General features: G+C 37.7%; 2 protein-coding genes across 4 annotated transcripts in view; one reads left to right on the plus strand and one right to left on the minus strand.

The window, feature by feature from the left end:
• The window catches only part of LOC140341187 (probable glutamate receptor), a 28908-nt gene extending 25064 nt beyond the window's left edge, over positions 1-3844 (plus strand). Inside the window, exons 11-12 of the mRNA XM_072426743.1 lie at positions 1067-1144; positions 2273-3844. Coding sequence (XP_072282844.1) covers positions 1067-1144; positions 2273-2320 — 126 coding nt within the window. The 3' untranslated portion in view covers positions 2321-3844. The remainder of the gene's footprint in view (positions 1-1066; positions 1145-2272) is intronic.
• Positions 3845-4510: 666 nt separating this feature from the next.
• Positions 4511-13260, minus strand: part of PANK4 (pantothenate kinase 4 (inactive)) — a 42053-nt gene continuing 33303 nt past the window's right edge. For 2 of the 3 annotated variants that reach the window (XM_072426740.1, XM_072426742.1), the window contains exons 13-19: positions 11010-11161; positions 8721-8776; positions 8268-8317; positions 7013-7117; positions 6569-6669; positions 5806-5874; positions 4511-4903 (exon numbers count right to left, since the gene is read on the minus strand). In XM_072426740.1, coding sequence (XP_072282841.1) covers positions 4690-4903; positions 5806-5874; positions 6569-6669; positions 7013-7117; positions 8268-8317; positions 8721-8776; positions 11010-11161 — 747 coding nt within the window. In that variant the 3' untranslated portion in view covers positions 4511-4689. Of the gene's footprint in view, positions 4904-5805; positions 5875-6568; positions 6670-7012; positions 7118-8267; positions 8318-8720; positions 8777-11009; positions 11162-13260 lie in introns of those variants that run through there. The other variant, XR_011922827.1, reaches the window with a different exon arrangement.

Consider the following 13260-nt stretch of genomic DNA (forward strand, 5'->3'; position numbering starts at 1 on the left):
ACGATTATTTTTAACCCCTTCAGGGAATGAGTAAGAGGCTTTATGTACCCTGTACTCATTCCCTGAAAGGATTAAAAGTAAACATTTTATGAACACTTATGCAAAATCGTGGCAATTCGTGGTAATACGCCATAGGCAGACAAGCTTTAAAACGCTTGTAAAAGTGCATAAAACACATATAAATGTGGTAGGAACGTTTACTTGCGTTTTTAAACCATCCGTGTAGACCCAGCCTAAAGGGAAAGGGTAAATTATACTTATTTTTGATACAGCTGCCAATCCTATCAGTAAATATTATAGAAGGAAAAAAGGCAAACAAAGGCATTTTTTTGGCAGTATAAAACAAAAAATGCTTTTACTGAGCATAAATAATTATCTTACTAGACAATTGTTCTACTAGACTAATATAGAGTCTAAAAAGTACAAATCAAACATATAGATGGTTCCAGTAATTAACATTTTAATGTCCCATTTACCCGACGCATTTAGCTTTGTAGCTTCCTCAGGGGATTCAGAGACTTGGCTTGTTAGACAAAATTACACATAAAGAAAGAACATAATATAATAAATACTATTGATATGGTATTGATTAGTTATCTTATAACAAAGTTACATAAGTAAGAATTGTAGAATAGTATTGAAGGCATCCAAAATATGATGAAAGATACACATTCAGAACAAACAAGAATACATTTTAAATTCTTTAAATTAACAATCTCTTTGCTAAATAAGGTCTTCTAGACTTGTGGGTTGCAAACTGCTGCTGTTGGCCTCTCCCAACTGTTCTGCGTTTTAACCATGCGGTTGTGTCAATTGGAGTTCAACTTCATCCACACCCAACTTTTATGTCATGTGGTTGAGGGGTTTAAGGTGGATCATTTTTTCAGAAGTCGATGTATAAAAGGAAGTAACTGCTGTAACCTGAAGTTGAAGGCAGCCAGAAGCAACATGTTGCATTCAGTAACCACACGGTGTTGGAAACCGCAATACTGTTGAAGTTTATTTTACTAAAAGATGCCAATGTAAATCTATTTTCAACACTATGACTTGTATTTTTATTGTACAGAGGTCCTGCTGCTCTGCCTTCTCAGAAGAAATCTCTCTGCGTTTTGGAAAAACACAAAGTTCGGAGGGAGTGGAAAAGGTACAGCCATAAATAGACCTGGAATGGAAAAATTTGGCAAGCTACAGCCAAGTCATTTACAGTTTTCTGTACTAGTTTATTTACCAGTAGTAACTATGGTGCTCTTGTTGCCCTGAAAGGTTATCTGTCCTGTCTTTTTACATTTTTAAAAAGATACCAGTTCTTGGAAAATGAGGTAGTCTATCTTTGATGTGTGGTGGTGGGCTGAGCCAACTGAGCCGTCTTATAATATATATGTGCCAGGCTTTTATAGTGCAATTTTCTGGCTCTACTGCCACACACATTAAAAAATACGAAACCAGGAAGCTTTCTTCCCAAATACTGTTCTTGCTGTAAAGTACTTTAAGATACTGATGGCCAATTTAACTTTGCCAAAATTCTTCCCAACCTGATATCAGTATTAAGGCACACTGTCATTAAATGCCCTGTGCACAGAAGTTTAAGCTTGTTCATGGGCAGCGTGAATTGTTAAAGGGTATAAAAGACTCTTTTACATTTCAGTCTAAGGATGGTAACGTCTCACCCCAAGGTCACTTTTTCCCTATAGCCAACCTGTAAAAGAAGCATGAATATACTTCCAGCAGCCTTTGTATTAAAATGCCAAAGCTTCTCCACTGCCTAGCTGCAGAAAGTATCCTACACTTTCAGGGTACACAGGACAAGCTATAGCTCAAATTATAATAAGATATAAAACAACATTAAGGTAATGTAAAGGGTAAGGCCATGTTAGATTAGCCCAGCAGCAGCAACCCCCCAGGCTTTCAGTTGTTTGCAAAGAGACCTGTACAGGTGGAAGCAAAAGCCTTGCACTTTTTCCCCACCTTTTTTTTTTAATTGCAATGTTTGCATGAACAATGCCAAGCAGTTCCAATTCAACTCTATGGAGGCAGCAGGGGTGGAAAGCTGCAGCTTGATGTGGCAAACAGTGTGCAGAAATTCTGCTTCCCCTGGCCAAGATTCGAACCTGGGACCTAGCGCTGTAAAGGCCAGAGTGCTGCCCTTGACTACACCAATCAATTAGACTGGCAACAGTCTCCTAAAAAGCAACTGATATCTAAATCTAGCTTAGTACATTATTTTTCCTGTACAGTAAATACAATGTTTACATGACAATGTTTGGTTTAACAGGACCAGAAATCTCCCACTTCAAACAGCTGTGATGAAGTGAAGGCCTAGACCCCAAGAAGCTCAGACCAATTCACCTTGGTGTTCACACGAAGAATACAAGTTTGCAAAAAACGATTTACATATTGAAAAGACTAAAAGGGGGAAAATGTCACTGTAACAAATGTAAGTGTTTGACCTTTGTTTTAGACAACATCAAACAACCCATAAACTGTGCCTATCATTTACAATAAGTGACAGGTGTAATCTACTAACCAGTTTACATTTAAAGTACAGTATTGCAATGTTAGTGATTATCAGCCTTGGAACTTTTTAAATGCATAGAAAGTAATTTACTTATCTATAACTTGGAACATTGGCAGTGAGCTATTCTTGATATCTTGAGATTAGTTGGGATTGTTGCATATAGTATGTGGTAATAACGTTACATTGCTTGGAGGTATATAAATATTACTAATATGTGCCATTTTATATTGTGAACATGCCAATACCAATGACATTATTAGCATACAAAGTATTGCAAATTCTCAAGTCAGAGTTTGAAAACATTTTAGCTATGTTCGGACTGGTAATGCCTTCAATGCAATCACCACTCCCCCTCATACCAGTGGACTGGTGCACTGGGGCAGTTTAGTACCGCTCACTGCTGCCTGCTGTCAAATTTGCAGAAGCAGAACCAGCGCTGCAGTCCAAAAGATCGGGAAGCAAGGTGCCAGCCACTGGGAGTTGCATGAGATTGCTTGGCAAGTCTGAACATAGTCTTAATACAGGTGAATTTCATGACACTGGGGATTTGCACAGCTTTGTGGCATTCCTAAAGGGAAAACACACTCATAGAATTATTTTACTAAAACTTCATACAGAGCAAGAGAAGAGTAATCAATACAGATGTATGTGACATGTGAGCTTCCATTACATCTTAGCAATGTTGTTAAAAGCTAGATTAGTCATCATGTAAAAATGATGGCAAAAGCAGCACCAGGTGGATGGAAAATGTCAAAAATTCATGTATAACATTTTATATTTACCTGCCAATAGTTTTTCTTTTTTTACAACATAGCAAGAATATATTATACAAAAACAATGTGGTTTGTATGCAGAATATTAACAGTTAAACTGCTTAATTCTTTGTGAATAATTGGACTAGCACATAGAGCCTCACAATTCACCTACAGAGTATAAAATGTGCCCCGATAGTGCAACAGAGCTAAAATACAGGTGTTAATTTCCTGCTGAAAAAGTCAGATTTTAGAACACACAGATTAACATGAGAAGTTTGTCATCGGTTTAGGTGTTATGTCCTCATGTTAAGGAAATTCATACAGTATGCAAAGACAAAGGCAGCTACTAATCATTAACTAAAGCTTTTTGTATTGTTATCCAGACAATTCCCAGAAATTGACTTGTGATTTTGTTTAAGAACTGTGACTGTGCTGTGTTTTTTGAATCAATGAATAAATGTTATATAACAAATGTTAACGTGCTCATTCATGTTTGTATGGCAAAAATGAAGTTTTCTAACTTGTATTCATTGTGCTAAGGATCACTTCTTTATTAAACATGAACAACAACAAAGTCACAGTGCTTTTTTTTTCTTGTGAACAAAAGGTACTTTTAATATTAAAGCGGAATGAACTATAACTTAAAAAAATAAAATTTGGGGACACAGAAACTTTTTGCTATAAAGTGCAGGGAGACAGAATATTTGCACATTATTGCACACTTACGTGGTGGCAAAGAGATCCTCTGGCTCTGAGATGTTTGTGTTCCGGTTCTGCCACCAATGTTGATGGTCACAGTTCTCTTGCAGATGAGCGGTTTTGGTTGGCCAGCCCAGGATCACATAATTCATGCACATAAGTTACCTGGTCCTGACACAGAATTGTACTGAGAAGGTACACTGAGTTGCACATTTCACAGTACTGAAAGCAGACAGAATGCACATCTTTGACTTAGTCTGCTGTAGTAAAAAAAAAAAAAAAACCTTTCTGCTTTTGAACAGTTACAAAAAATGTAATATTCAGTCCTGCATATTGTTGCCGAACAACCATGCAGATTTCACCTCTGATATTGCCAGGTCAGGTTATAAAATGTATACTTCTGGAATCCAAGAATTAAAAACCAAGTTTTTTGAGGTTTAACTTTTGCTTTTAAATGATAAATATAAACTGCTAAATTTGACTTTACTGACCTGGGGCAATGAAAGTAATCCTAAAATAAAGAAATTCATAACAAGCAAAATGTTATATATAATTTAAATTTATTTATATTGATGCATATTGTCCATTTTCAGTTTAGCACAAAAGCACAATATAAATACAGCAATTGTTACCCCCCATCCCTGTAATAAAAATACATTCTTTACAACGGAAGAATAAAACTAGTGCGGAGGAATGGAGAGCAGTGGTGCAGTAGTGGCCTCACTTTGGTGGAGTCTCATATTTGAAAACAACGCTAAAAATTTTGCCCCCCAATCTTTCTGCAAGCCAAGAGTTCTTAATGACGGCCAGCTTCAGGCTCTCACACTGAAACACGGCATAGTAGTTGGTGTGGATTGCCCGGCCCATGCCTTCGATAATGACTAGGTCTGTGTTTTTCTCTTTCACCAGCATGGCCAGGCCTTTGTCTAAGCGGCTGTAATCAGAAATAAATGTTGCTTAAGAAAAAAGATCATACCAAGGTCAATGGCATTGTGAGTTTAATCTTGATCACAGGCTTTTAGTTAAATAGGAGAAAGTAGAGGAAGGCTGTACCAAGTACATGTGTATGTACACACATAAAATGTAGTCAAGAGTAAAGTTTTACTTATATCAGTTATTAGTAAACTAACATTTTATCGGTTCCCTGTAAACAGTGGTGTGAGTCCCCTCCAGGGACTTTTTTGCCATCACTTTGGAGAGTTCCCTCCACTGCCTGAGTCTCTCTTATAATGGCTCAGATAGGTGGTTAAAGTTTGAATTATACCAAAGATCTCATCACTGGAGTTTCCAGGAGGAAGCTTCTAAAGCTGCGTACACACGGCAAATTTTTCTCGCCCGATAATCGGTATCGGCCAATTATCGGGCGAAAATCTGCCGTGTGTACAGTCGGTCGTCGCCCATCGTCCGACGACCGTCCTGGCGGATCCATGGACGATGGACGACGACCGATCCTAATGAAAGGGAAGGGGAGAGCGCGCAGCAGGGTGCCGCTCCGTCGCTCTCCCCCTCCCCTCTCCATAGAGCATGAACGGTGCTGTATGTACAGCATCGTTCATGCATCGTGCAGTCTTTTCTCGTTGGAAAGGATCGTGAAAGATCCTTTCCAACGAGAAAAATTGCAGGTGTGTACGCAGCTTAAGTGACTCAACCTGTCGGCATCTATCCAAAACTGATATATTTTAGATGGAGTGATTATTTCATTTTGTAGCAGGTATATACACACACAAAGCTCTGATTGTACCATAGTCCATGTCTGATTGGGACACAATGAGGCAGGACTACTTTCTCTATTCTGTAAAGACAATACACTTACACAAGTGGTAAAGCACAACTAACCTTAGATCGAGGCAAGGAGAACTGGAACCTGTCTGTACTAGAATTAACTTTTCATTCTGCAAAGCAGACCTGAAATAGAACAAATCAATGTAGCTTAGCCAGTTGAATTCAAACAGCAGTAATAAATCTTCAATAAAAATATATAGCATATAATATATATATATATAGCAGAAGATCTGATATCTGGGGTGTTAGAGAGGGATTGAGGACTCAAGTGCTTCTGCTATAAACTTTAAGGATAAATTTCTCCCTGCAGCTGCAGAGTTCACAAAAAAAAACCACACTGAAATCTTCAAATTCTTTTAGCAGCTTAGCTCCTTTAGGTCTGTGTTTCCAAGTTGCTTCTGGAATTAAGGAGTAGTTGGAGCTAAGCTTCTGTGAGAGGAACTGAAAGTGAACCTGTGCCCTTCATATGGATTGCTATATGCTTAGCTGTCCCAAACATTTGTGAGCTTTCACATCAAATGAAAATAGGGCCCTACTTATCCCATACATACTATTCAGAATGTGGATTCCTTTCATTCTTATTGCCATGTGGTGTTAAGAGTTTTAATGGGTGGGAAAAATAAATAGTTGGAGCTGTGACTCAGGAAAAGCCAGGCAGTTTGAAGTGACATGGAGGATAGACAAAATTGTGCTACAGACTATAAATAGCAGAGTAATGTATAAATAATGAATCTGTACAAATAATTAACAGTAGACTCTATGCTTACTCTCTAAACACTCCAACAGATCTTCTGAAATCTAGGTGTTGTATACTTACTGTATGATTGAATCCATCTCTGCTATACGTTCTACTACAATGAGAGACTCATTATATGTCACATCATTAAGGGCAGGTCCTGAATTACATGCCAGGATGACCTGTAAAAAAAAGAAAACAGACTACAGTTACACACCCTGCCACACACATTACTGTCATACAGTGAAATAAAAAGCGTAAACTCGGCCATTTTTCTCATTGGTATCACAAAGCAGATTGGAAAATGCAACTTGTAAGAATGTAATTTCTTTACGCAGGGCAATGAAAGAAATGCAGGTTATAGGCATATAGCACGAGAGGATGCGCTTACATCGCTTCTACTGTATAACAGGTATCAGGGAATTTCTTTCTTTTATTGAATATACTGCTAATTTGATGCAGTGATTGTCCAGCTGATGTATTAAAATCTGTACAAAGAGAGGGAGGAGGTTAGTATTACTGTACCTCAGTACCTCTGGAGATCAGCTCCCGCACAAAGGGAAATACTCCTAGGATGATGTCAATGCCACTGTTGTCCACAAATATTAAGGCACATTTATGAGGAGGACCCTAAAAAAACAAAAACATTTACTCAAAGTTTGTCTTATTAAATAAAGTAAAAAAAAAAAAGAAAACGACCTTAACTGTAATAAAAAGTGCAACAGATAAAAAAATAAAAGTTGCAATGATACACAGCAGAGGAAATCTTGCTACAATACAAGACCACAGTTGACAGGGACTGAACACATAGGTTACAGATTTGTAAACCACCACCAGCTAAATTAGGGGAGAAGCCAGGAAGGGACTGAATGTTCTGTGCCATCAACTTAGGTATCTGACCCAGAAAAGGTCTGATTGCAGTCCTGGCTTGATAATGTCACGTGTGCATTAATTTTCTAGTTTCACCCTGGTTTTATTTTAGAATATCAGCAAAATATGTAAGAAAGAGGTGTGCGGGACAGTACAGTATTGATGCTGACTGGAGCGAATACATAAAACACTAAGTCAAACAACAATAGGTGCCAACAAACCACACTGCTATACAACACACTTTATGCACTACTAAGCACTGTGTGCAAAGGTGAGTATTTGGTTTTTATTCAATTGCCATGACATGCAACGCACCACAGCACAGTGTAGGTGTACATTTCTAGTCAAAGTTAATTACATCCAGGCAGACTGGAACACACCTTTGCTATTGTGCACACCAAACATGTTGTGTGTTGTTCATTTTTTTGTACATGCGGGTATGACAACTGACCATTTACAGTGAATACGCTGCTGAATGTTAATGACTGCAATGCATAAATATGCAACTGGGCACAAATTAATGTGCGTTCTTAAGGCTCTGCACGTTAACAGAAATAAATACTGCACAATAAAATGCTTGTGGTAATGCTTGGTCATGAAATAGAGCACTTTAAACAGAAGACACTGCCTTTTATACTAAGGTTTTACTCTCAAAACTCCTTTTATAGTGTTTCCTTGACATTCCAGTAAATTAGTTTTAGATATGTAACAGTAGATGTACCTTGTATCCATGAGCCCTCTTTAAATTGTCCTTCATTCTTTTAAGTTTGTAAATTTAATTACAGATATCAGACACAAGTGAACTGCTTCATGATGAAAACCTGGACTCCACATTGAATATAACACTTTACATGACAATTAAAAAGAAATGCAGTAATATTGTCAAGCCATACATGTGAACGAATATTACCTTTAATCTCTTGATCCATTCATGATAGGAATCTACAAGCCATGGTCTTGCTGTTAGGAAATAAAGTAAAAAGCACATTATAGTTCTTTCACTACATTATATTGGAGGAATTTTGGTACATTCAGGTTTATTCAATGCCAATGACCAATGTTCAGTAACCTGCAGCAGCCAATCAGAAATACTGATCTCTTTAAAGTATAGTAAGTGACTGATTTGTATACCTGCGCATGTTCTACTGTCTCTGCTCTGAAAGCTACCACAGTAAATAAGCCAATTTCTCTTTGGACTGTCCCAAAATCTACACAGACTACAGAATCCTTTTTACAACTTGTACAGTTTTTTGGCTTTATGCCTGCTTACGCGTTATTTGAATTGTGTAATAACGCTTATGCTAGCTAAACAATATACAGTTTTTTTAAAAATGCACAAAATCTGTGGTTTCATCATACCAACCTTGTAACTTTGTCTTTGCTTCCTCAAATCCAAACTCAGGGTCAGACTCCAAGACGCTGCATAAAACATGACCAAATAGCATCATGTTACAATTTCCAGCAATCTTTACATATAACATGCCATTCAATAATACATTATATCAACTTCCATTCATTTTGTACTCCACTACCATTTGCACAAAGACATCTGCATTGGGCCTGGGAAGGTGTGGGGGGGGGGGGGGGAATCTAAACCACAGTGGCTGCAATTAGTGACTTTTTAGATTTGTTTTACTAATACGGTCTCTGTCTCCTTGTCCTGTTCTTTTGACCCCTTGTCAGCGAGACAGAAAAATTACAGAAAAGGAGAGAACCAATGCAAGAATAAAAACAGATGGTTTCCTTCCTCATTTTGCAACTTCTGAATAATTTTGGCTACAACTCAGCTGGGTGTATCTTGGAACAATTACAGTAACATTGCGGGAGAGATTTTTAATGCAGGAATTTATGCCTGTAATCCTGTCTGATAAGAATGTCTCCCAGAAACTCTGCAATCCAGGCAGGATCTCAGCATTTCTCATAGATCCATGTGCTGATATTTTGCACAGCTAGTCAGCTTATTTTGAACCCTAAATTGCTTAAATTAGTCAAGAAAATGAGAGTGGTGGGTCTCCACAAATCGCAATTAATGATGGGCTAAGCTCTCATCTCCTTGAGTCAGTTCAAAGAGCGCTACCTGTTCTTGCTCATTTCACCAATCTAATTTCAGTGACTCATTTCTGTAACTTTACATATTGAACAAAAAGTAATTCACATTCCATATTGCATGGTAAACTGATAATAAAAGTACAAAAATATGAAGTATACCAAACTACACAAAATACATGCAGCAGCTTTATATAATATAAGTCAAATGAAGTGGGTAGAACAAGAAGATGTCCTTGTTTTTCCAGCTATGAAGGTTTAAGTGTAATGTGTAAGGATTATGTCAATCCAAGTTAACAATATCCATCCTGCCATCTATGCATAGTATAAGGGCTGCTCTAGCGCTGAGGTCACCAACCCGTGGTCCACGGGAAAATTTTGGTGGTCTGCCCCCAATGGGGCAAGTAGAAGGACCCCGCTGGGGGCGCTCTGGCCAGAGCAGCGCACCATGTCTCCTGTACAGATCACAAGCTTAAGGCGGTGGGCAGGTTGTGTCTCTGGACACAACTCACTCACTCTCCCATCGCAGGTCTGAATGGGTGGGTTCTGGCATCATGACCTCACAAAACCGGTAAGTTTAGTGGTCCGTAGGTCCGAAAATGTTGGCGACCACTGTTCTAGAAAGTTAGAGAATGTTGGAAAACAAAATAAAAAGTGGGGAGAGAAGCCACTGGTATACCCAGATAGCAAATCATTCTCTTATCTTTTTTTTTTCACTTTTTTGAATATCAGCAACGATATGGATCACCCCTAGCTCTCCCACAAGCTAACTCCCTAGCGTGGCCATCATACAAACAGAATATGACTCTAGTAATAGAAGGACACTAAAAAGTAAATCTGTGGTTACTTTAACAAACCATATGCATTTCAGTGATAGAAAGCAGGTACCTTGAGGCTAACACAGCAGGGCAGTGGAGTCGGTTCATCTGAGGTTTGTCCTTGTACACAGCTTGCTGGTCTGATATACAAGTAGTCACTTCCAAAACTAAACACAATCAGTTCTTGTGAAAACTATTTGCACATCATCTCTGCAGCACTGACAATGATATGCGAGAACACAAAGCAGCTGTATGTAACCTTATGTATTGGTAGCTTTTCTGCTGCCATGTATATAATTCTGACTTCTTGTATTCTAAACTTTCTAATGACCAATTCAGCAAGTATTCAGGTTAGGAATAGACAGAAGCCACCTGCATACTAGTTTTGGAAGAGTGACTTGGTACTACAGCATGTGGATAATAATGGCAGCCAAACAACAAAAAATGAAAAGTCAGGAATAGCAGCCTCCGTGTTTCTCTCAGTAAAGGACTTCCTGTAAAGTGACTACATGGTGACAAACACATAGGTTAAAATAGAAACCTTCATTACTGAAAGAACCACAGAATGCTGCTTACATCTGCTACCCTTCACATATTTATGTGTATTACCAGAGAGGTACATTTTAAGGTCAATATTAAGGGAAAAAAAAAGACAAGGATTCAATAACTATAATAAGCATCCTAGCATGTAAAGGCTGCTAGGTATTTCAGGGTGACACTGCGCTGAAAGACTAGAAAGCGGAGATTAGCTACATAAACACAGTCGTTGTAAAACATGGAACACCTACTCGGAGACTGCTTTTGCTCCCCAGTCAAAGACATTGCCTGCTAACAGTCCTTTCACCAGAGCAAACTGTTTGTCCTCCCAGCCCAATGCATCCAAAGATCTGATAACTTTCTGATAACATTTTAACGCTATGTCATTCTCTTTCTGCTTTACCTGGAAGAAAAACATGAGAGACTGGATTTTACAGAAGGAAGAAGATCTTACCCAGGCTTGGATCGCTTGTTCCAAGACCCTCTTTCGGACACTCTCCTCTTACGATGATGGCCTCTATTGGACCAACAAGTCACTGTTACCAGCATGCTGATATGAACAACAGTTACACTGGGGTGCTAAGCAAAGTATACTAAAATAGCACATATAGAGTGTTTAGTAAAGAATTACATCCACTGATTTATCATATAGAACATACATAAAAGTACATTGGAGACATCTACACAAAAGGAACAAAATGAACTGGTACGTGGGATGAGATGCCAATATTTGGTTATATTTAGGTTTCAATATGCAGTCATGAACCCAAAGCAGGAAATGACTTTCATTGCCTTATTTTTGAGATTCATGTGATTTTTATCCATTAATCCTCATGTTTATTTTTATACTAGTTTCTTATTTATTAGTTCTCTGACCCAGAACCAGCACACAGTAAGTGAAGTTTGGGACAACTAATCTGTATGTGCTTGTTTAGGGTCAGAGTCTTATAAGTAATGAAGAATAAAAATGGTGGCTGTGAAGCATTCATTATCAAATCAAAATCAGCAATAACAGGTGCCATATGTTCACCCAGATAGGTTCCTTTTTAAAGAAGAGGAAAGGAGGAAAAATGATATGTTATTTATCACCCCACATTTTATGAATAAACCTACCAGGACTTATCAGAAGTTAAAAGAAAACTCATTAGGGGTAAAGGACTGGTACAGAGGGCTATTCATCACAGCACCAACTCTCTCCACATTAATCCATTGAGTAGATCACTCTATTGAATTTATGAGACATACAATGAAGCAACACATTTTTATCTGCACATGTTAACACCTCATGCTCATTATCTATTCCATGAAAGTGATACAGAACATTTGTGTATCCTTTCTACCTTGGTTGATGTTGCCTACAAATAGGGTGTTGAAATGATTTATGCAATTACAACCATTTAATGATTTTAGGAGTCTGAATGTGTGTCATGAACTTCATACATGTCTCTTCTCCCCAACTTTACTAGACAGTGGAAGGAGAAAACAGATTGATAAGATTGTCTATAAGTGATTCTGTGCTCCCCTATCAACATGTTACTTCCAATACAGAACAAATTATTCCATGCTGTATTCACAAACCACTTCTCCCCTCTCCTAGGAGAGCCTGATCCCAAGTTATTTTGAGGTACTTATACATGTAAATAAATCATTTATTGATGTACTAATGAAAACAAAGCTGCATTAATTTGAGTTTTATAGCGGTGTCAAAATCAACTTTTCAGTTTCCTGATAGCATAGTTTCAACTTTAGGTCTGTGACAGAAAAAAAATAATTTTAAAATTACAGTACATATGACAAGAACATTGAACTAGACATCAAACCTTGCTAGATATTCATTTTAAGTGTGATGTTTATATGCATTTAGCTTCACAATTTTGTCAGGAAAAACTGATAATATTTGTGGCCTGCAAGCAAATAAATGCTAATTACACTATTCCATATTCAAAGACATCAGGATCCTGAAATGTTGTTAACATGATATTAAAATAAACACGCTAGGCTCCTTATACACTGAGGTGTGAAGTATGATACAGGCTGTTACACAGATCCTGTAGCTAAACCTAAATGTTAATTTGTTACTTGAATGAAAACTAATTAGTACATTTGCATCACTAGCTTGCTGGGTTTCTGCAGGTATACAAGTGACATAGGTCCAGTCTCAGGATACAAAGATGAACTGCCTCCACTGTATTAGACCAAAATCTACAAGTGTTTAAGTCTTTCTTCACTTAGAAGCCCTCTATTACTTTTTCCTCATTTTTCTGTCTGTTGCTTAAAAAGCAAACAACAAGCATATTCATTCTTTCACTTACAAATGCCATTTTGTAAAAAATGAAACAGTTCATCGAGTTTGCTAAATAATAGATTATGTACGTTATATAACTGATATATTGCCCAGATATCTGGAAATCAATAGGATCTATAAAAGAGCAACTTACCTTATTATTACTGCTCACAGGAAATCTGTCTGACAGGGAAAAATGTATACATGCAGAAATTGGG

Source organism: Pyxicephalus adspersus, chromosome 11, assembly GCF_032062135.1.
Source record: "Pyxicephalus adspersus chromosome 11, UCB_Pads_2.0, whole genome shotgun sequence".
In the NCBI taxonomy this organism is placed as follows: domain Eukaryota; kingdom Metazoa; phylum Chordata; class Amphibia; order Anura; family Pyxicephalidae; genus Pyxicephalus; species Pyxicephalus adspersus.